The sequence below is a fragment of the Sarcophilus harrisii genome, chromosome 3, assembly GCF_902635505.1.
Source record: "Sarcophilus harrisii chromosome 3, mSarHar1.11, whole genome shotgun sequence".
NCBI lineage: Eukaryota > Metazoa > Chordata > Mammalia > Dasyuromorphia > Dasyuridae > Sarcophilus > Sarcophilus harrisii.
The window spans coordinates 445,293,507-445,316,419 of record NC_045428.1 but is presented as its reverse complement, the minus strand read 5'-3'; the positions used below and the strand labels follow the sequence as shown (position 1 = coordinate 445,316,419).

The 22,913-nt window shown below is 32.0% G+C and overlaps 1 protein-coding gene across 6 annotated transcripts in view; it reads right to left on the bottom strand.

Annotated features, from left to right (window-relative positions):
* XPO4 (exportin 4) overlaps positions 1–22,913 on the bottom strand; it is a 125,603-nt gene that overhangs the window by 10,487 nt on the left and 92,203 nt on the right. For all 6 annotated transcript variants that reach the window (XM_031960810.1, XM_031960807.1, XM_031960809.1 and 3 more), the window contains 6 exons: positions 13,693–13,852; positions 12,900–13,069; positions 9,124–9,298; positions 7,730–8,023; positions 6,309–6,489; positions 661–779 (listed from right to left, as the gene is read on the bottom strand). In XM_031960810.1, coding sequence (XP_031816670.1) covers positions 661–779; positions 6,309–6,489; positions 7,730–8,023; positions 9,124–9,298; positions 12,900–13,069; positions 13,693–13,852 — 1,099 coding nt within the window. The remainder of the gene's footprint in view (positions 1–660; positions 780–6,308; positions 6,490–7,729; positions 8,024–9,123; positions 9,299–12,899; positions 13,070–13,692; positions 13,853–22,913) is intronic.

The following is a 22,913-nucleotide window of genomic DNA, read 5'->3' as shown; positions in this document are numbered from 1 at the left end:
CCCCCATCAATTAGATATAATAAAACCACAACAAATAATCAAGTAATAATTAAGGGAGTTGGGTACAGAAAAACATCACAATATATGCCACTCATACAATACTAGCTTGACTTTTGCCCAAAGGATAGTAAAGAAACAATTTGTACAGGTAACCATCCTATTATTCAAAACTAATTTTGAAATCTTTTATACAATATGTCATTACTCAACAAGAACTTGATTAGTATCAGAAAAATAATAGCAGTTCGTCCTCTTAATTTTGAAAGGAATTAACAGAAGGAATAACAATAAGAGAAGGACTTGATAATTATAGATCTCAGTTTCCATAAAGACATATCCTCACTTTAGCATAAAACTTAAAACACAACAGACTAATCCTGACTAGTGGATTAGGGTTATTAAAAAGCATACAGATTTTTAAGTAAAAGACTGAGCGAGTTGTTAGATAAACCTGAAGGTGTGGAAAGTTAACAAGGATGTAGTCAATGGTAATATAGGTTTGTTTTTCCTAAAATGGAAAAAAGAACAACCCCCAAACAAACCCTTTATTTTCAAGAATGACTTTGTATGTCTAGTAATACTATTTTAATTCATTACTTTAAGAACTCTAAAATTTAAAAATAATTATTTTTTGATAACCATATGCTTTTATTCAATTACCTTTAAAAGATCTTGGGACATCAAAGGCAAAATTAGGTTTACGCCATATAAAACAACATCTGCTGCTGACACAGATCTGTTTGCCGCTTGTCCTGGCTCATGTCCTCTAAATACTTCATCTATTGAAATTAAAGTAACAAACCTTTAGAATTGAATTGCATTATTAGAAATCAAAAGTTAACAAAATTATGTTAAAATATCATGTATATCCCTTTTACTATCCATATCTCAAAGAGATAAAAGGAAAAGGATTCAAGAGGTATAAAAATATTTAGAACAGCTCTTTTTGTGACAGAAAAAAAAAAAACACAACAGAAATTAAAAACTGAGAAGGCTATCCTTCAACTGGGGAATGGCTTTACAACCTAAGGTATATGGATGCAATAGGATACTACTATACTTTAAGAAATAATGAAAGGAATAATTTCTGGAAAACCTGACAAGATTAATACAAACTGATGCAGAGTGAAATAAGCAGAACCAGGAGAACAATTTATATGATCACAATAATATAGTAAGGACAACAAACAGAAAAAATTGAGAATACTGAACAACACACCGACCAACCACAATTCCAAAGGAGTCATGATTGAACATCCAACTCCAGGTAGAAAAATAATGAAACCAGAGTGCAGATCAAGACCTATTTTCTTTCCCTTCTTTCTTTCTTTTTTTTTTTTTGGGGGGGGGGGGGGGGGGGAGAAGAGAAATTTAATGTGGGAATTTGTTTTGCATGGCTATACATATTTATAATAGGCTTTGTTTTTCTTTGCCCTCTCACTGAGATAGGAGAAGTGTAGAAAAATCTGAAAATTAAAATCAAATAAAATTGAATTAAAAAACCCACAAAATTAGGTTAAAATTAACTTCAAAATAAAATATGCTCCAAGCCAGAAAAAAAAATCTGTGGATTTAAAAAAAAAAATCAGAAAAATGCTGTTTTTATGCTAGTGGGAGAGAGTATTTTATACTTGCTAAGGCAGATGATTATGCTCCCTCAAAAGTTTCCAACGCAAAAATACAAGGAAATACTAGAGAGGAAATAAATGGGATAGATGCAAAACAATGAGTTTTTATAATAATTTTTCTTAATGAGTACTAATCCTTTTATTATTCAGACTTATAATTGAAATCTGTTATCTCCCTCCACATCGGAACATGAGTTTCTTAAGAACAGTGTTTCTTTTCTTCTTGTATCCCCAGAACTTTTCATATAGTGAGCTCTTAATAAAAACTTTTTAGATTTATTGATTTGTTGGAGAGAAACTGGAAGGTGGTATAATAAAAGGACAAGTATGGCATGGATCACTTTGAAGGCATTGCTATTCTTATAAAGTTCATTGATAAAGGAAAAAAAAATATTTCTAAACAATGGTTTGACTTCCAATATAAAAGCAGCTCAATGAATTTATGTCAAGGGTTTTGCAAGGTATGAGATTAACAGCTGTAGTCACTCCAAGCAGCCTTCAAAACCCATTAACACACCCAAAATTATCGTTTTTATCTTTATGTAAGTATTGACAAAATGATTAGTTCTACATAAAGATATCTTTGAACTCAATGTCACAAATTTATATATTATTTTTCAAATGTGCACAGATGCAATTACAGATAATAAAATACATTTAAAAGCATTTAATAACATTGATAATAATAGTTAATATTTACAGTGGTGCTTTAAAAATTTCCAAATCTCATTTTATCCTTACAATAATTCTAGGATGTAGGTGCTATTGTTATCTCCATTTTACAATTGAGAGAATCGAGGCAGGAAAGTTAAGTAATTACCCACAGTGCCAACTATTTTCTACAACAACAGATGTGAAGAATACAGCTCTTTTTTTTTTTAATTGTTAAGTCAATTTATTATTATTATTTTCATTTAAAAGGGGTGGAAAACCACAGAACTCTGATTTTGAATATGGGGGAAATGGAGCCCTTAGCAAGGCTTAACAGTTATTCTTCCTCTAAGTAGTTTTCTTTAATTACTCCAATTCACAGTTGAGCTCTTGCTGTCCTTATGGTGAGCATGATATATCTTAGAAATTATTCTCTTAAGTAATGGAGTCTTAGCTTTTTGTGAGTCATGAACTCTCTTGGCAATCTCTGATGTAATTATTGCCTTCCAAAAATAATACTTTAAAATATATAAAATTAAACATATAGGAGTGTAAAGGAAACCATGAGGACAGGAAGGTGGTACAGTGAATAATTAGTCTGGTCTAAAGTCAGGAAGACTATCTTCCTGAGTCCAAATCTGGCCTCAGACAAGCCCATTTGATCTATTTATGGAAATTCCTCATCTGTAAATGAGCTGGAGAAGAAAATGGCAAATTCCTCTAATATCTTTACTAAGGAAATCCCAAAAGGGAACACAGTCAGACACAAGTAAAATAAATAAATAACAACAAAAGAAAATCAAAGGCTGGTGAAAATAAAGGTGTAATTTTATTCCCATCCAAGTCAAAAGAACCATAGAACTCTCTTATCTACAGATACCAAGATTAAAAACTGTTCCTCTAACTATTTCATGTTTTTTAATTTCTCCCCAGAACATTAATAGCATTTTTTAGTATGGTATAGTAATTTCTGGATATAACCTTCCACTTTTTTTCTCTCCCCTCAGTGACTGGTAACAAAGAAAAAAATAAAACTGCTATTCTCTTTATTTCTGAAAAAAACTTCAAGCTTATTTAAAATGACTATTAGAATACTACTGAAGTTTAAATTATCAAAATGTGGCAATATAAAAATCTTATTACAACTAAATTAAAAAATAACATTGTGAAAGCAATCTGAAACATACCCATTTATTCAGTTAAACTACAATAAAACCATAGTCAGTGTTCTTTGATATCTCAACCTCATTTAAGGTATTTTCTCCACAAAATTCTTAAGCATAATACTTGGAATCCTTATTCAGAAAGGGAAGAGAATGTCTTATTTGACCTTTAATGTTATCAATTTTATAAATAATTACTTCTTGAATAAAATAGAGTTGAGAGTGTTTAGCATATGGTGAGTAATTAAATGCTTTTTTCATTCCTTCATTTCTTTACTGATAGGAGAACAAGTACAGGAAGAGATCAAGACATCTTCAAATTTTGAAAAATTGGAAAATGAAGTTTAAGCTACAGATAACTTCCTAGTTATTTCCTTAATATCTTCATTAATAAATTGTTTATGTAGTTACTACCCAGCACTGTGCCAGATATGCAAGGGGGTAACACATGAAGTTCAAGAAACTTTATAATTTTTATTCTACTTTACAATTTATTTGGGAATCTATTTGGGAAGTAAAACATACACAAATAATAAAGTGAAGTACTCAGTGATCAAATGCTGCTAAAGTAAGCAAAGACAATGAAATTCTGAGAAAGGGAAGATCAGTAGGAAATACTATAAACAGAGAAGGTATTATGGAGGAAGTTGGTATATTTCATTCTTTCTTTGTATCTTCAATACCTACTAAGGTGCTTGGCATGGTAGAAGTTGAATGAATGCTATTGGTTGTCTTATTTGATGTCTTTTATTCTATTACTTGAACAAAAAGATTGGCTCTTCTATGTGACAACTCTTCAAATATTTGTGGAAAGTAATCTTGGTTTTTTGGTTCTTCTATCACAAATTAATCATATTATTTATTCAATTAAGTTCCCTAATAGAACACTGAGCAGTGAAGGTGGCTCTCTATTTTGATAGTGCTAGAGTGTTCTCAATACAGCAAAAATTTGCCAAGAAAACAGGTTTCCTTAACATTAACTCCTCTAAGTAATCCCCTCAGAGTAGCATAATTCTGTATCACTGCCACATTGTTTCCTTTGTTTCTATAATCCTTTCTTTAAAGAAGGATACTTTAATTTCAGATAACTCAAACAGTAAAGTTATTTATTGAATACCCTCTTTATGCCAAGGTTCTTTAAATACTTTCTAATGGAAAGAGGCTACAAACTAAGCAATTATTAACTAAAAATATGTGATAATGTACTTTTGGGAAGCATCAGATTTGGTTGGATTTGGGCGGAACTTTTCATAATTATATTTTCCATAAATAATATCATTACATGTTAAATGCCAGGATTATTTTTAAAAGTCCTTATCTAAACAAATGATCATTATTATTTTCTTAAAACATTTATTTCTTAGCCAACTACACTTAGTTTACCTTTTTCCCTAGAAGATAAATAAACACATGAAATTGGCTGTACTTTCTAACAACTCCAGCTGTCCAAAAATGGGCTGCGGTAGGTAGTAGGTTCCACCTCACTAGAGATCTTTCAAAGGCTGGATAATTATTTGTTAGAGCTGTTATAGAGCTAATTCTTGGCCTGGTAAGCGTTGGATTAGATGGCCTCAAGTTGCTTCCAATCCAGATTCTGTGATTTAAGCTGAGAGGAAGAATTCATTGGGGATTTATAGAAATTTCATTTTCTACCTCTTTTTTCAAGGCTGCTTTCCAGTCTTGAAAGGCACTTTTCCCCCTTCACATTTTTTTCTCTTAGAATGTTAACTTCCTTTAAGTTTTAACTCAGGTGACACTGAATACACAAAGTCTGCTCTGAAACCCCACCTCCCTACTAGGTGTTAGTGAGCTCTCTCTTTCCTCACATTATCTTGTATAATTATCTGTGTTCAAAATGTATCCCTAACGAAAGAATGTAAGGTTCTCAAAAGGTAGGGCTGTTTTACTGGACTTGTACTGTCCCCAGCAGAATACTTGAACTATACAACAAACACTTTAATAAATGGTTGTTGGACTGAACTGATTATGAAGAGCAATGTGTCAATGAGTATAATACTGGTAAAAAGTCAAGAATGAATCTATGGATCACTACTACATGAGTGTATTGAAATGTATTGAGAATCCCAGAAATGTTAGTCATTCCATGAAGAGATCTAAGATGACAAAATGCCTTGAGGTCAGAGAACAGTCAGGGAAATTGTAGTAAAAAAAAAACAATCATGCAATTAGTGATCATTGAGTCCAATCTCTTCATTTTACAGATGAGTAAAGTGAAGCCTCATCTTAGAAGTGAAGGGACTTTGCAAAAAGTCTCATACCAAGTTAGTTTGCAGAGCTAGAACTGAAGTTTGGACTTCCTGGATTTTTGACTGTTTTTCCAGAATATGATTCTGCCTCTGAAAATTAAGTTTATTTTACCCATAAAAAAAGAAAAACAAACAAAAACCCCCCAACAATTGCCATATAAAAAAAATTAACAAAAGTACAGAAATGATCTCACAGAAACCCTATTCAAATCACATTGAACAACAGGAATGCAATTGGATAAATGCTATCACTGAGGGTCTACTGTGAGGTAGGACCATTCCCAAAAGAAGATTATGGAGTGCCAATGTGGAGATTTAGTTAATACCTACAAGGACAAAAAAGACCTAACAGACAAGAAAGAAGAAGAGTATTCTAAAGGGATAGGAATGGTTGATAATTCAAAAAGTGAAACGTGAAAAAGTAAATCTATATACTTTTCTCAATCATTGTACACATCCTCTCTTCATCACCTGGAAGTTTTTGAAATAGTATGAGAGAACAAGAATCAGATACTAGCTTCTTTTCTTGCTTTTTAGTGTAATTATTTGGAGAAATTGTGTAAGAATAAGAGGATATTTAATTACTGATCTACTCATACCTGTATCACTGAAATCTATGAATTCTTTTGACAGAAGATTAGTAAGAAGTTCCATAATGAGAAGAAGATCTTGATATTGTTCCTCTTCTGCTGTAACATCTATCCGCTGCCGACCTAGATTATTCTTGGAATACACTTGCAACAGAGTAAGGCAGGCCTCATACAAGTTCATAGCTTTGGACTGTAAAAAAGAAAAACTTGAAAAGTAAATTACATTATATAGCAGAATACTCTTGGAAAAACAATAAAAACTATCTTTTTAAATGTAATCTAGATAAATTTGCAATCAGATAAATAGCTATTAGATTGGCTTTTGATTATTTTGAAATAATAATGAATAAAAAGTAAATATTAAGATTGTAATGTCTAAAATATTAATTAAAAAACTTTTTGGATCATTGGCTCAAACTTTATAGTCCTGATTTAAAACTAAGTAGTTGTGTAACCAGGGCAAAACAAGGTTCTTGAAACCAAGTTTCTCATTGGCAAAATGAGGAGGGATTAGTTTTGATGATTAACTCTAATATTCAATGATTAAATGCTCCAATACTACCAAGTTCCCTTTTAAGTGCTTTACTCTTGCCATTCTGTACCAACAAGTGATTTTATAACATGAGCCATTTAGCTATTAAATGATTTGTACAAAGGCCCCAATGGAAAATGCACAAATGGATATGCTACTATTATATTTATTCCCTTTCAGGTTCTGCTTATAAAATCTACTTATGAAAAGGAAAGAAAAAGGAGTAATTTAATAAAATCTAACTCTACTGCCTATTCATTAATGGATCTGTTACTATAATACTTAAATGTATAAGTTTACTTTTGAACAGGTTCGTCAGACCTAACAAAGAGAAAATTACATGTCAGGAGACTAACAGGATATATACTAATATGCTAACAAATACAAATAAAAATCCTCGAATTATAGCTATTAAACTGTCTTTCTAAAGTAATATCTTGACAGTTTAACTTAGCAAACAGATAAGAATTTAGTGAATGAATATTTCCCTATAATTTATAAATGAGAAATATGGAAAGCATTTATTTTAAATCTCCATGTTCTATTATTATACTGTATTACAGTAAGATCCTATTACATTAATATTCCATCAATCTGTTCTTTCATGGATACATCATTTTGATGAAACTATGCACCCTATTTCATTATAAAGAAATTAAGAGATAATTAACACACATCATTTTGGAAGTGGAAATTTTATTTATTAAGCAAGCTTATTACTTCCTTGATAAATGTATTTAACCAGTCTATTATGTTTCTGCAAATGTATGGGGAAATAAAAAAAAGTACTCCCAGCTGCTATTCATTAGAGAAGATAGTATAATCATGGTGCTCTTTACATTTTATTACAACTATTATTATTTTGTATCCAAAAAGGATAAAATTAGGTAATGTTTACCTCTCCCAGATAGCAAATCTGTTTATGTGCAACTTCAACAAAAACTTCTATTATGAGATTAACAGTTTCTGGGGTATTTTTGTAAACCTCCATCAGTCCAATGCAATTGGTAAGGAAATCCATCAGGAAATTAAAGAGGATTGCTACATTGTCAATCTGAGTAGCCTCAGCAATGCCACACAGTGCCTCTAATGTGGCAGTTATCTCTTGTTTGACCTCTTCTTCTTGACACATTTGCTGAAAATTTTCTTGATTTATCACATTCAAGAATCTTTGCTGAAGTGGCTGTAGAACCTATAAAAACAAGTCATCAATAGTGATATTTTAGAAAGTGAATATTTACCAAGCTAGAAGCCCAAGTATTCATAAGGCACAAGTATTGTTATGATTTATGAGCATGTGCGGTCACACAGAGTAAGTTACGATTCTGAACTAAATTATCAATTGTTCAACATGAAGGGTGGCAAACTCTAGAATACAAAGCAGAAACATAAGTTAAATATCATTCTCTGCCCGCTCACTATTTTACAGGTGGCACGGTGGGGGAAAGACACTCTTAATACTGAGACCACACTGTCACAGGGTTTAACAGAAATTCTTCTCCTCCTTCCATTATTTTAGCATTATGAAATAAAAGTTCTGCTAGTATCTGCCCTGCTAAGGAGTATGTTTCCCATGTACAGAGAATACTTTTACAATAGGTTAAAACTAAGTATGAACTAAGTAATGACTACTGGAATAATTTTAAGTGGAATTAAATAAAACAATAATAAGTTTAATTCTATCCTTTGAGCCCAGAATGATATTAGCTAATAAATATGTTTCTGTGGTATATAGAAGGGTTAAGAATCTATCACTATGTGATCAATTTACATGGATTCTAGAAATGAGTACTAAGATTCTTGTTATGCAGACAGATATATATATATATATATATATATAGTGTGTGTGTGTGTGCATGCATGCATGCGTGTATGCTTTACTTCCTATTTCTAATTCAAGTTTCTTCAAGGTCATAACCATGTCAGTATTCCAATCAAACCTTTTCTGTACTGTATCTTTTCTGTCTATATTTTGGAAAATGTTTCCTTGCCTACAAACTCTCTTCTTTATAAGTGTGCTTGCATCTTTATGACAGTCTGCTCTTGGGAAAATGAGGTTCAGTAATAACTGGTCATAAACATGTCCAAATGCTAAAGCTTAGTAATCTTCAATACCATCACAAAGACCATAAATAAACTCAGGGAAGAAACCACTAATACGTTGATATCATAAAAATTAAGCAACTAAAATTATTATTATTTTTTTTTTAAATAACCTGTTCTGGTATAATATAGACGTAGTTATGGTTTTGTTTCATTAGAAGCTACAAATGAGATAAATAAAAATATTACCTCCGTCCAGTACTGCTGTTTTGTATCCGTGTCCATATGAGCAAAACCTCCTAAAACTAAAGCCTTCATAAGTGTTCTCTGCACAGAACTTGATAAGAGGTGAAGAGGCGGGCTTCTTCTTGCAAACTGTTTTGCTAAATTCCACCAATTTTCACATTTAATTACTAAGTTTGCCCTACATGAGGGGAGAAAACAAATCCAATATAAAGTCAGTTACTTCCACTGAACTTAAGGGCAAAGGTTATTAACAGAAAGACCTAAAGTTCTACACTTAAAGGAATATTATGCAAAGAAAAGATTTTCATAAATAATTTACAAAGGGCTTTACAAATATGAGCCAGATATCACAAAGCCTGGAATATCAGAATGCAATTTCAGTTTATACATTATTAAACATAACCAATTTACAAATTCTATTAAAAACATTCTGTATGCACAATCAAAGGATTATAGATTTAAAGCCAGAAGGGAGCTAAGCTCATGCAGACCAAGCCTAATTTGACAAATAAAGAAACTGAGATCCAGAAAAGTTAAATCACATGATGAAAATCACAAAGGTAGACGTAGACCTGGGATTTTAACCCAGATCTTTGACATCAAATCCGATGAGTCTTTTCCACTGTATCATTTCTAGAGTACTAAAAAAAACAGGCAATATCAACATTTATTAGGGTTTTTTGGGGGGAAGTGGGAAGGAGGCAGGTCATATGATATCCCCTTTTTTTTCATGTTCAATTAGAAAAATCTAGTTTGTTGCTCTGGAAAAAGATGTAAGGGATCTAATGTTGCAGTTGCATCAAGAAACGACTTCATCTGAACATCACCCACCCACCTTTCTCTTCTCACAATTACCTTTATAACCACAGATATAAATGTGTTTAATAATGGTTAACTAAAAATTTCAGTTTCTAGACTTCTCTAACACATGAACATAAAGATTAACTATTACTATAATAGCTATATTCTTGTTAATGATTATATCATATTACATATTTATATATCCCCTCCTTTCTAGATTTTTCTAGTGATCTTCCCTTTAAACCATTCTGATAGCAAGAAAAAAACCCATTTTACATACAGCATATACCTATATCTACAAATATCTGTAAATATATACAACACCTTTTTTTATCTAACCTGTATTTTAAAATAAAGATAACTTTTTAATAATAAAAAAAAATAGCAACAGCAGCAGATACCACTTATACAGTACTTACTATGTATCAGACACTGTGCTAAAAGCTTTACAGTTATAGACTCAATTAATCCTCACAATAACCATGCTATTTCCATTTTATAGAAGAGAAAACTAAGCCAAACAGAGATTAAGCGCTTGAGGTCACACAGCCGGCAATTGTTTTAGACCAAATTAGTGTCCTAATGGCAGGTCCGGTACCATAACTAGTTTGGCAACTTGTAGAATTAAATTCATCAAGAAAAAATTGAATTTAAAAGAACAATGTCACCTCATATTTATTAAATATTTTCAGGTTTATAAGTGCTTTCCCTGCAACCTAGTTATATAAATGCTACACATTTTATTATACTCCTTTTATAAATGAGGAAATGGAGGTACAGAAAGATTAGGCATTTTTCTTTGGTTTTAGAACTAATAAATGTTGAATCTGGAATATGATCTTAAGATACTCAATTTCAAGTCTAGCTTCTTTCAACTATAGGATGGTTTAAAGATTGGTCCTGTTTTCACAAATTGTAAAACAAAGAAAATAACTAGGCAAGAATCAGAAAATCTGTCAATGTAATGATTTCAGATTTAAAAAATTTTTTCATTCAACTTTAAAAATAGAAGGTTCCTATTATAAAAAAAAAAAAATGAGTCATTCTGAATTGTAAAAGCAATATAATTAATGGAAAAAACCTTTCTATCCATTTTCAACTAAATTAAGATTAGTATGCTTACTAATGAATCAAAATCTTTCATCTTTAAGAATAATAGAGAAATTTCCATTGCCACTAACTAGAATGCATGATTTCTGAGTTAGGTATAGTAATTAACTGCAATGCTAGATAAACAAATAAACCTAAAAAGGTAGAATTAATTCTTTTATGTAGCATACTTCACTTCCCATCCTTTTAGTCATTATATCAATTTAAGTGAATAGAGAGAAAGTAGAGATAAGCTATAAACTTTTTAAGTTTTTTTATTTTCAAAACAAATGCATGGATAATTTTCATAACCTCGTGTTTTAGATTTTCCCCCCCCCCCCCCCCACTCCCATATATGGCAAGCTATAAACTTATTTATAAACAATTCATATAATTGATCCATAAGCATTTTTATCTCATCTATGTAGACAATTCTGGCTGCTAATTTGTAACTTATTTTTCTACAGAATGAGAATTTGAACTCGTTTTTAATATTTTTTTGGAGAAAGAAGATGAATAGATTCAAGAAACTATTCTCTAAACAGTTATTAGAATTAGTGTCAGAAAGTTTTATAGATGGAAGGAGAAAACCATTTCTTCTAGTCTTTTGTCTTCACTACCGATAGAGATCCTGAGGTTCAGGAAAATTTAAGGGACTTATTTATGGTCATACAAGTTAGTAACAGTGAGCACCAGAATCCAGGTATTCTTTTAAGTACTAATTGACTACAAGATACTGCAATGATAAATTTTTAATTAAAAGAATGTTTCTGCCTTTGTTGGTCACATGTAATTCTATAAATGCTTTTTTGTTCAAATTTCCCTGAACAGCTTTTATTTACTTATGTATGTGAGACTAAGTTCATCAAAATCCTTCCTCAAAAGCTCTTCAAAATTTCAAGGAATCAAGCTGTTCTCAAGAAGTTAAAAGTCTAGCAGTGGTCCTCAAAGTGTAGTCGAAAGAATTGTTGGGGTCTCTGAAACCCTTTCAGAGGGTCTACGAATTCAAATTTTTTTTTAATTTCTAATATAGTAAATAGCTATAAATATAACCCATGTGAACAAAAACTCTCTGAACAGATCCTCAATAGTTTTTTTTTTTTTTTAAATGTGAAGATACTGAGAACAAAAGTTTGAGAACCACTGGTCTAAGGAAAACACTTAAAGGCCATTATACTGTAAAATATACAGTATTACATTTGGAGTCAGAAGAAATGAGTTTGAATCTAAGCTACGCTATAACTATCACACTTAGTTAAGATTGTTTAAAGTATATTATAGTAGGGGTATAACCGAATATACTTTAATAACACACAAGGTCTTCTATAATTTCTCTAGTATATTTGCTCTTACTTTAAAGAACTGGATTAAGTGTTGCTGAGTAGTATAATAAGAGTTATCTACCATCTTATTAGTCAGAGTAACTGGATTATAGATCTACCACTGTGTGATCTTAGATGAATTAAGATTAAAATTTCTAGTTACCAGTTTTACCACCAGCAGAATAAAAAAGTTTTCACATGATTTTGGTGTCTTTCAAAGTTCTAAAATTCTATAAAAGCATAATAATTTTTACTGTTGTAAGCAATTAAAGTTTTTTTAGTTATGTCTTTGCTTTATAACCTAATACTGGTTATAATTACACATCTATTTATTATTTGTTATCACATATATTTATTATTGCATTATTTATTGCTGACTCCTCTGACAGAAAATATACCACTAAATTTTGACAATTATGTGATTTCCAAGAATATTTCATACTAATGAAAAAATGAGACATATTTTAGACATTAAAATTAATACAGGGAAGTGAAGAAAAGTAGAAACAAAAGGGATTAAAAAAGGGGGAGGAAGGGTAAATCAGCCTATATCAGTTCAATATTTACCTTTCTCTTCTTTCCACCAATGTAACCAGTAATTGTACAGTATCATTCGCAAGATCCTGCTCACTACTCCATACTGCAAGGTTACTGATGACTTTTTCTAAGAGGTAGCCAACAATCCACTGAGAACCTTCTGTATCTGCTCCAAATGCTGTATTGAATGGCAGACTTATCTTAGGAAAGCCAAAAACAAAAAACAAAACAAAACAAAACAAAACAAACAAAAAACAAAATAAAAACTAAGTCAGAACATTTGTTAAATAATAATAATAAAAAAATCACCAGGTTAAAAAAAAGCCGCCAAATTGAAAATCTCATTTTGTTTTATTTGAATTTGAGGTATTCAAATGACAAATAAAAGTCAGAAGAATGTTTCACATGCCACCTACTGACCCACATTTCCAAATTATATTCCCTAAAATTTATTACTTTTACACACACATAAGTTGTGTACATAGTTGTGGGTACATGCTAAAAGAGGATGTACCCAAAACAAAAGTACAAGCATTAAAACATTAAAATAAAACAATTTGTTACATATTTAATTTCTGATTAAAATAAATTTGCCAAAATTGTATATAAACAAAATAAGGAAAACAATTTCTTAATTTATTAGATACTGGAAAAATTAGTTTTTTCTTCATTTAAACTTTAACATGTTCCAATCCTTGTATCCTAAAATGATTTTACGGGGGAAAAAATTTTCAAAGGAGTTTCTACAGCTAAAAAGAAAGTTTCTACAGCTAATTATCACCAACAAACATCTGAACAAGGTTATACAATTTTGTGTTCTGACCTGATCATACAGTTTTTCATCCACCAAAAGATAGGTTTTTGCCCATCGTTTCAGAAACCAAACAATATCTTTTCCCATTTGTGGACTAAGTAGATGTGTTAGATTTGCTCTTATTGCTCGAGATTCAACTTCTGAAACCCTTAGTATGGCAGACAATAACCTGTGGGCAAAAAGTAGAAAGATATAAAATAAATAATTTCTATTTCACACTGTTTTTGAAAAACAAATTTTGTTTCCTTTCTTAATACTCTGGATTGTGCCTAAGCTGAAACTACAATCCTTTGTCAAACAGGTATCTTACTATATGTTTTTAACCTGCACAGAAGAGAGAAACAGGAAAAAAAAAAGAAAAAAAATCATTATAAATCAATCATTATAAAGTGAATATGCTGAATTCATATACCTCAGTAAACTATCACCCCAGAAAAATTAGACTGAGTACTGAATTACATTATTACTGAATTGCATAATTACTGAAATGATATTGGAGCTGTGAACATAAACACCCAGGAATTTTCATTTTTTTATCCATTGTACAATCTCTATCATTTCTAAATCAGAAGTTCTACTTCCAGATACACTAGAATGTTGGTGAAATCAAGGACAAGATTTTGCTAGGGAATTTACACCAATTCTACATTGTTTTATATTTTCTACAAAATTATTCCAACAAAGAACATATTCTTCTTTCTATATACAAGCTACTTATACTATGCAAATTCCATCAGTTTAAACATAAAGCAGAGATATACACTTGAATTGATTTTAGCAAGAAATTATGTAAAAAGATTTTGTAAAAACATGTAATGACCAGCAAGTATATGACTCGTTCTGGAAGATAGCATTGTGGTGAATTGTAGGAATATTATATTGAAAAATGTGAAAATACTTTCACATATATATAAACCCTGTTCCGTATAGATTCTAATTTTAGAACCCGTTTTAGGTCTCATGCTATGATACTGACAGAATTGTTTCTTTCACATTCAACCTGCTATATATATATATATGCTTCTTATTTCTTAAGCAAAAACTATTTTTTTCAATATAAAAAAGTAAATTTTTTGAGACTTCTGCCTTTCATGATTTGCCTCTGTTCAGTTTTTAAAGTCCTTTAAAACCTGGCTCAAACTTATCTTTCCAGCTTCACTATACATTATTCCTTCCTTCTATAATCTGTGGGGATTTAATTTTTAAAAGAACCGTAGTTTCTAGAGGACACAAGCAAAGTTATAATCCCTTTGCGTTCTAAACTGGTCAAGTAACATTAGGACTATTTACTATGTTTAATTCTGGATGCCACATTTAAAGGTCAGTGCCAGCTTGTTGATGCCATGGCAATATCCTTGTTAAAAGTGAAGCTCAGTAGTTGGAACCATGATGGTGGAGAACATGATGGCAGCCATTTGCCTAAACTCTCCAAAAAACTCCTCTAAACACTTAAATAACACCATAAAATAGTTTCTGGAGAAGCAGAACCCACAAAAGGACCGAAAGAAATATTTTTCCAGGTAAAGACAATATAGATAATAGGCAGGAAAGATCTGTTACCCTGGGTAAGAGTGACTACTATTATAGAACATGTTGTGCCAACACACACCAGGTCCCAGCAGACCAAGAGGCTGCTTCCAGAGCTCTCAGCCTTCGGTCAGTAAAGCACTTAAACAAGAGTTAAGAAGAAGATTACAGGGGTCTCTCTGATGGCCCTGGTGGTAAAACTCAATTGCTTTGTCTGTACTTAGATCTGGGTAATCCTCCTAGGTAGCAGTTCCAGGGCAAGAAGGAAGAATAATAGCACATCAGAACTTATGCCCACAGTGGAGTGGAGGGTCCCTGGTCACAATTCCAGGATAGAAAAGAGTACTTATGGATGCTCACAAACCAATGCACAAGCCAGGACAGGAGTGTATAAATCTCCTTAAATCATACCATTTTGCAAGACCTAAAAAGTTACAGGTCCTTAGAATTATCTCTGCACAAAATCTATGAAATTTGGGACAGTGCATCCTCTACTCTGGAAGAAAAATTCTACTTTAACCAAAAGTGAAGTAATAGTCTGAGAATAAGAGCAAACAACAGAAAAAAAAATTCTTATCACAGAAAGTAATTATGGTAACAAAGAAGATTAAAACAAATACTCAGAAAAAGATAAAAGTCAAAGCTCCTACATACAAAACCTCCAAGAAAAATATTAATTGGTCTCAGGCCATGAAAAAACTCAAAAAAGTATTTTGAAAATCAAGTAAGAGAAGTAGAAGAAAACAGAAACTGATCTAATAAAATCATGGAAAACAAGTCAACAGCTTGGTAAAGGAGACAAAAAAAAAAATACTGAAGAAAATGACACCTTAAAAAACACACTAGTTCAAATGATGATGTAAGTACAAAAAGTCAATGAGAAGAAGGTGGCCTAAAAAAGTACAACTGGTCCAGGAGATCATTATATACTTCAACAACAATACTAGATGATGACCAGTTCTGATGGATCAGGCCATCCTCAGCAACGAGATCAACCAAATCATTTCTAATGGAGCAGTAATGAACTGAACTAGCTATACCCAGAAAAAGAACTCTGGGAGATGACTAAAAACCATTACATTGAATTCCCAATCCCTATATTTATGCCCACCTGCATCTTTGATTTCCTTCACAAGCTAATTGTACAATAATTCAGAGTCTGATTCTTTTTGTACAGCAAAATAATGTTTTGGTCATGTATACTTATTGTGTATCTAAGTTATATTTTAATATATTTAACATCTACTGGTCATCCTGCCATTTAGGGGGGGGGGGTAAGAGGTGAAAAATTGGAACAAGAGGTTTGGCAATTGTTAATGCTGTAAAGTTACCCATGTATATATCCTGTAAATAAAAGGCTATTAAATTAAAAAAAAAAAAAAAAAGTACAACTGGTCAAACGGAAAGAGGTGCAGATGAAAAAATTCACTAAAGAAAAAAACTCCTTAAAGAGTCTGACCAAACAGAAAAAGAAGTACTTAAAAGCTCACTGAAGAAAATAATTTCTCAAAAATTATAATTGAGAAAATGAAAGCTAATAACTTTATTAGAAATTAAGAAATAAAAAAACAAAAACCAAAAAAATGGGGGGAAAAGGACAATATAAAAATATCTCAATGGAAAAACAACTGACCTGGAAAACAAATCTAGCAGAAACAATTTAAGAATTATCAGACTACCTAAAAGACATGGTAAAAAAAAAAAAAAAGAGAGAGCCTAGACATTTATCAAGTAAGACTTCCCTGATATTCTAGAATCAGAGGGTAAAATATTAATGCAAAGAATACACTTTTTACCTCCTCAAAGAGATCCCAAAATGAAAATTTCCAAGAATATTATAGCCAAATTCCAAAGCTCCCAGGTCAAGGAGAAAATATTGCAAGCAGTCAAAAAGAAACAATTCAAGTATCATGGAGCCAGTCAATATAACACAAAATTCAGCAGCTTCAATATTAAAGGGCTGGAAGGCTTGATATTGCAGGGGCAAAGGACCAAAGGCTAATTAAGAATTACTTACCCAGCAAAAATGAGTATACTCCTTCAGGGGGAAAAATGGATATTCAATGAGATAGAGGACTTTTAAGCATTCTTGATAAAAAGACCAAAGCTGAACCCCAGAGATTCTGCTAAAAAGTTATTAGAAATAATCCGCAACTTTAGCAAAGTTGCTGGTTATAAAATAAATCCACATAAGTCATCAGCATTCTTATATATCACTAACAAAATCCAACAGTCAGAGTTACAAAGAGAAATTCCATTTAAAGTAACTACTGATAATATAAAATATTTAGGAATCTATCTGCCAAGGGAAAATCAGAAACTTTATGAGCAAAATTACAGACCACTTTTCACACAAATTAAGTCTGATCTAACCAATTGGAAAAATATTAAATACTCTTGGATAGGGCGAGCAAATATAATAAAGATGACAATATTACCTAAACTAATCTATTTATTTAGCGCTATACCAATCAGACTCCCAAAAAACTATTTTAATGACCTAGAAAAAATAACAACAAAGTTCATATGGAAAAAAAAAGGTCAAGAATTTCAAGGAATTAATGAAAAAAAAAATCAAATGATGGTGGCTTAGCTGTACCAGATCTAAAATTATATTATAGAGCAGCAGTTACCAAAACTATTTGGTATTGGCTAAGGAATAGATTAGTTGATCAGTGGAATAGATTAGGTTCAAGGGATAAAACAGTCAACAAATATAGCAACCTAGTCTTTGACAAACCCAAAGATCCCAGCTTTTGGGATAAGAAATTACTGTTTGATAAAAATTGCTGGGAAAATTGGAAACTAATATGGCAGAAACTAGGCATTGATCCATACTTAACGCCGTACACCAAGATAAGGTCAAAATGGGTTCATGACCTAGGCATAAAGAATGAAATTATTAATAAATTAGAGGAACATAGGATAGTTTACCTCTCAGACCTGTGGAAGGGGCAGGTCTTTATGACCAAAGCAGAACTAGAGATCATTACTGATCACAAAATAGAAAATTTCGATTATACCAAACTGAAAAGTTTTGTACAAACAAAACTAATGCAGACAAGATTAGAAGGGAAGCAATAAACTGGGAAAATATTTTACAGTCAAAGGTTCTGATAAAGGCCCTCATTTCCAAAATATATAGAGAATTAACTCTAATTTATAAAAAATCAAGCCATTCTCCAATTGAAAAATGGTCAAAGGATATGAACAGACAATTCTCAGATGAAGAAATTGAAACTATTTCTAGTCATATGAAAAGATGCTCCAAGTCATTATTAATCAGAGAAATGCAAATTAAGACAACTCTAAGATACTACTACACACCTGTCAGATTGGCTAAGATGACAGGAAAAAATAATGATGATTGTTGAGGGGTGGGAAAACTGGGACATTGATTCATTGTTGGTGGAGTTGTGAACTAATCCAACCATTTTGGAGAGTAGTTTGAACTATGCTCAAAAAGTTATCAAACTGTGCATACCCTTTGATCCAGCAGTGTTACTACTGGGATTATATCCCAAAGAGATTATAAAGAAGGGAAAGGGACCTGTATGTGCACGAATGTTTGTGGCAGCCCTTTTGTAGTGGCTAGAAACTGGAAACTGAATGGATGTCCATCAGTTGGAGAATGGCTGAATAAATTGTGGTATATGAAAATTATGGAATATTACTGTTCTGTAAGAAATGACCAACAGGATGATTTCAGAAAGGCCTGAGAGACTTACACAAACTGATGCTGAGTGAAATGAGCAGGACCAGGAGATCATTATATACTTCAACAACAATACTAGATGATGACCAGTTCTGATGTATCAGGCCATCCTCAGCAATCAGATCAACCAAATCATTTCTAATGGAGCAGTAATGAACTGAACTAGCTATTCCCTAGAAAAGAACTCTGGGAGATGACTAAAACCATTACATTGAATTCCTCAATCCCTATATTTATGCACACCTGCATTTTTGATTTCCTTCACAAGCTAATTGTACAATAATTCAGAGTCTGATTCTTTTTGTACAGCAAAATAATGTTTTGATCATGTATACTTATTGTGTATCTAAGTTATATTTTAATATATTTAACATCTACTCGTCATCCTGCCATTTAGGGGAGGGGGGGGGTAAGAGGTGAAAAATTAGAACAAGAGGCTTGGCAATTGTTAATGCTGTAAAGTTACCCATGTATATATCCTGTAAATAAAAGGCTATTAAATAAAAAAAAAAAAAAAAAAAAGACCAAAGCTGAATAGAAAATCTGATTTTCAAATATAAGACTCAAGAGAAGCATAAAAAAGTAATCAGAAAAGGAAAATCAAAGGAATTAGTAAGGTTAAACTGTTCATATCATTACATTGGAAGATCATGCTTGCAACTTGTAAGAACTTTCTCATTATAAAGACAGAAGGAATATATATATATATATATATATATATATATATATATATATATATATATATATATATAGACAGAGAGACAGAGGGCATAGGTATGATGTTGAATATGTAAGGAAATGATATCTAAAAAATAAAATTAAGAAGAATACACTGGGAGAAAGAAAAAGGGAAGATAGAATGGTGTGAATTATCTCACATAAACGAAGCGAGGAAAAAACTTTTTATAGTGGAGAGAAAGATGGAGGATGTGAGGGAGAGTGAGTGAACCATATTCTCATTAGAATTGGCTCAAAGAGGAAATAATATATACCCTCAGTTGGGGAAAGGAATATAAGAAGGGACAGCATATTAGGGAAGGGGTAGTCGGAAGCAAAACACTTTTGAAGAGGGACAGGGAAAAAGAAAAGGGAAAATAAAATAAATGGGGAATGGGATAAAATGGAGGGAATTATAGTTAGCAATAGTAAATATGAAAAAAAATTTGAAACAAGTGTTTCTGATAACGGTCCAATTTCTCAAATATACAGCGTTTTGAGTAAAGTTTGTAAAAATAAGAGCTATTTCACAATTGATAAATGATCAAAAGATAGGAAGTTTTCAGATAAAATAATCAAAGCTATCTATAATCATATGAAAAAATGCACCAAATCACTAATAAATGGAGAAATGCAAATTAAAACTATTGACATACTACCTTAGATTGGCTCATCACAGGAAAGGGATATGGGACAAATGAGACATTAATGCACTGCTGGGAGAATTGTGAACTCATTTAACCATTTTGTATAGCAATTTGAAGCAGACTATAAAACCAAGCACATCCTTTAACCCAGCAATACCATTGCTAGATCAGTATTCCAAAAAATAAAAAATAAATAAAATAAAGAACCTCTATATATAAAAATATTTATACCAGCTCTTTTCTGGGGACAAAGAATTGGAAATTAAAGGGATGCCTATCAACTGGGGAATGGCTGAATAAATTGTGGTATGTGATTATGATGGAATACCATTGTGCTCTAAGAAATGATGAGCAGGATGCTCTCAGAAAAACCTGAAAAGTCTTCTATGGCTCATGGAAAGTGAAATATACTATGTATAAAGTAACAGAAATATTCTAAGATGATGAGCTTTGAATGACTTAGCTATTCTCAGTAATATCCAAGACAACTCTGAAGGACTTATGACAAATAATACTATCCATATCCAGAGGAAAAAACTGATGGTTTCTGAATACAGATTAAACCAAACTTTTTTTTGTCTATGTTTTCTTTTATAGCATGACTAATATGGAAATATGTTTTGCATAACTACACTTACACAACTTATAACAAATTGCTAGCCTCAATAAGAGAAGTGGAGTGGGAAAGAAGAGAGAGAATTTGGAACTCAAAAGTTTTAAAACAAATGTTTGTGCTGTTATCTTCTTTTTTATAATATGATGGTTCTTTGAGAGCAGTTTTCTTGGGGAGGTTTTCTGGAGGCAGCCTTAGTTTCAGTTCCAAGTAATAATCACTCCAAATGCAGCCAGGTGTTAAAAGTTCAAACCTTTTATTGTCTCCTTCAATATAGCCCGGTTAGTTTTCTTAGAGGCCTCTCTCACTCCTTGGTTCCAAGAGCTCTTTCAGCTTCTGCCTCTAGCTCAACTCCGACTCCTGGCTTCTCAATCTCCAGCTGACGCTCCCCTTTCAATCTTTTTTTTTTTTTTTTTTAATTTTTTTCCCAATCTTTTCAACTCAACTCTCCTGACTGAGCTCAGTTGTTTCTATGCTCTTTTAGAGGTGTAAACTCAAAGGTTGACTCCTCCTCTGAGAGTGGCATTATGGGAGGTGTGAATTTGGATATCTCATACTGAACCCTGAAATCTCCCAAATGTGTGAATTACTGTGTGAGCTAATGTGTGAACTCTCAAAGGTGTTAACTTAAGCATTGTTTCTATCAATTCCAGCGACTTATCACCTTGTTTCAAGTTCTGGCTCATAACAAATGTTAAATAAATTTTACATGCAATTAGAGAAAAATAAATTATTAAATAATTGTTTTTGAATAAGTGAAACCCAGATCTTAAATGATTTATTTTCATTATGAAAAACCCCCCACATTCCCCTCAATTCCCAATGAGCTATATGAAAGTCAAAATAGCACTTAGCAAGATGAAATTGGGAAGAGAGGTTAGATCAGTTCAAATTCACACAGAAGAAATTTATGGTATAGCTGACAATACTGAAAACAGGAAGAGCTCTATATTATCATCATAATCATTGACCCTGACAAAGATTTGCAAAGCATTTTACATTTTCATTTGATCCTCACATCTAACTCTGCCAGATAAATGCACAATAATTATCTCTGTTTTTTACAGGTGAGGAAACTGAAGATAAGGGAAATTAGGTGACTGAACTAGGGTTATACAGCTAGTAGATATTTGAGGTAGAACTTGAACCCAGGTCTCTCCAGCTCTCTCAGACCTTGGTACTTGATCTACTATACCACAAAAACATTTAACTCAGTAGAGCAAATATAGCTTAAAGGCTTTCTCCTACATACATTAAGATTATACAAGATTTCATGATAAGTAAAATCATGAAGATAATGCCATTCAGTAACCCCAGTTATTAAAATTGAGCATGGCATAAAATAGGGAGACTTATTTGTCAAAAGTATTTGAATGCTTTCATGACATGCCGTAGGATAAGGCCCTCTAGATGGTAAACCCCATGTTTTCATAGCATCCTGATAATATCAAGTAAAAGACTTAAAAGTAGCAAGTAAAGAAGAATCATGGGGATATCACTATAGAGATGTATCATCAGAAAAGGGCATGGGCTAGTGTTGATGAATAAACACATTGAGTGCTATACTGGTATTCTTTAAATTTAAAAAGGTCAAATCCAAATATTCTGGGATGTCAAGTAGATATTCTACAGAAGAGAACATGGAGACAATCTGCATCTCAAAGAAATCCTATTAAGTACTCATCTGCATGCTGCTAAGCATGTATCAAGAATGAGAAGACGATGACGTGGACTAGAAACCACACTACATAAAAATTAGTCTAAGGTACTAGGAATGTTTAGCTTAAAATATTAAGGGATGGAGAGTGGAGTGAGTGAGCCATGACATCCATATTTAAGGATCCGAAGAGCTGTATATCCCAATGGTTTTGTTGGGCTTTGAGAAAAGAATTGGGAGTAATCAGTTAAAAATGGGATATGAGGATTTATAGAGGAAATTTCTTAAAAATATTACAGTTGAATCATATTTTGGGTCTTAACTGACCCTTCATGACCCAATTTAGGGTTTTCC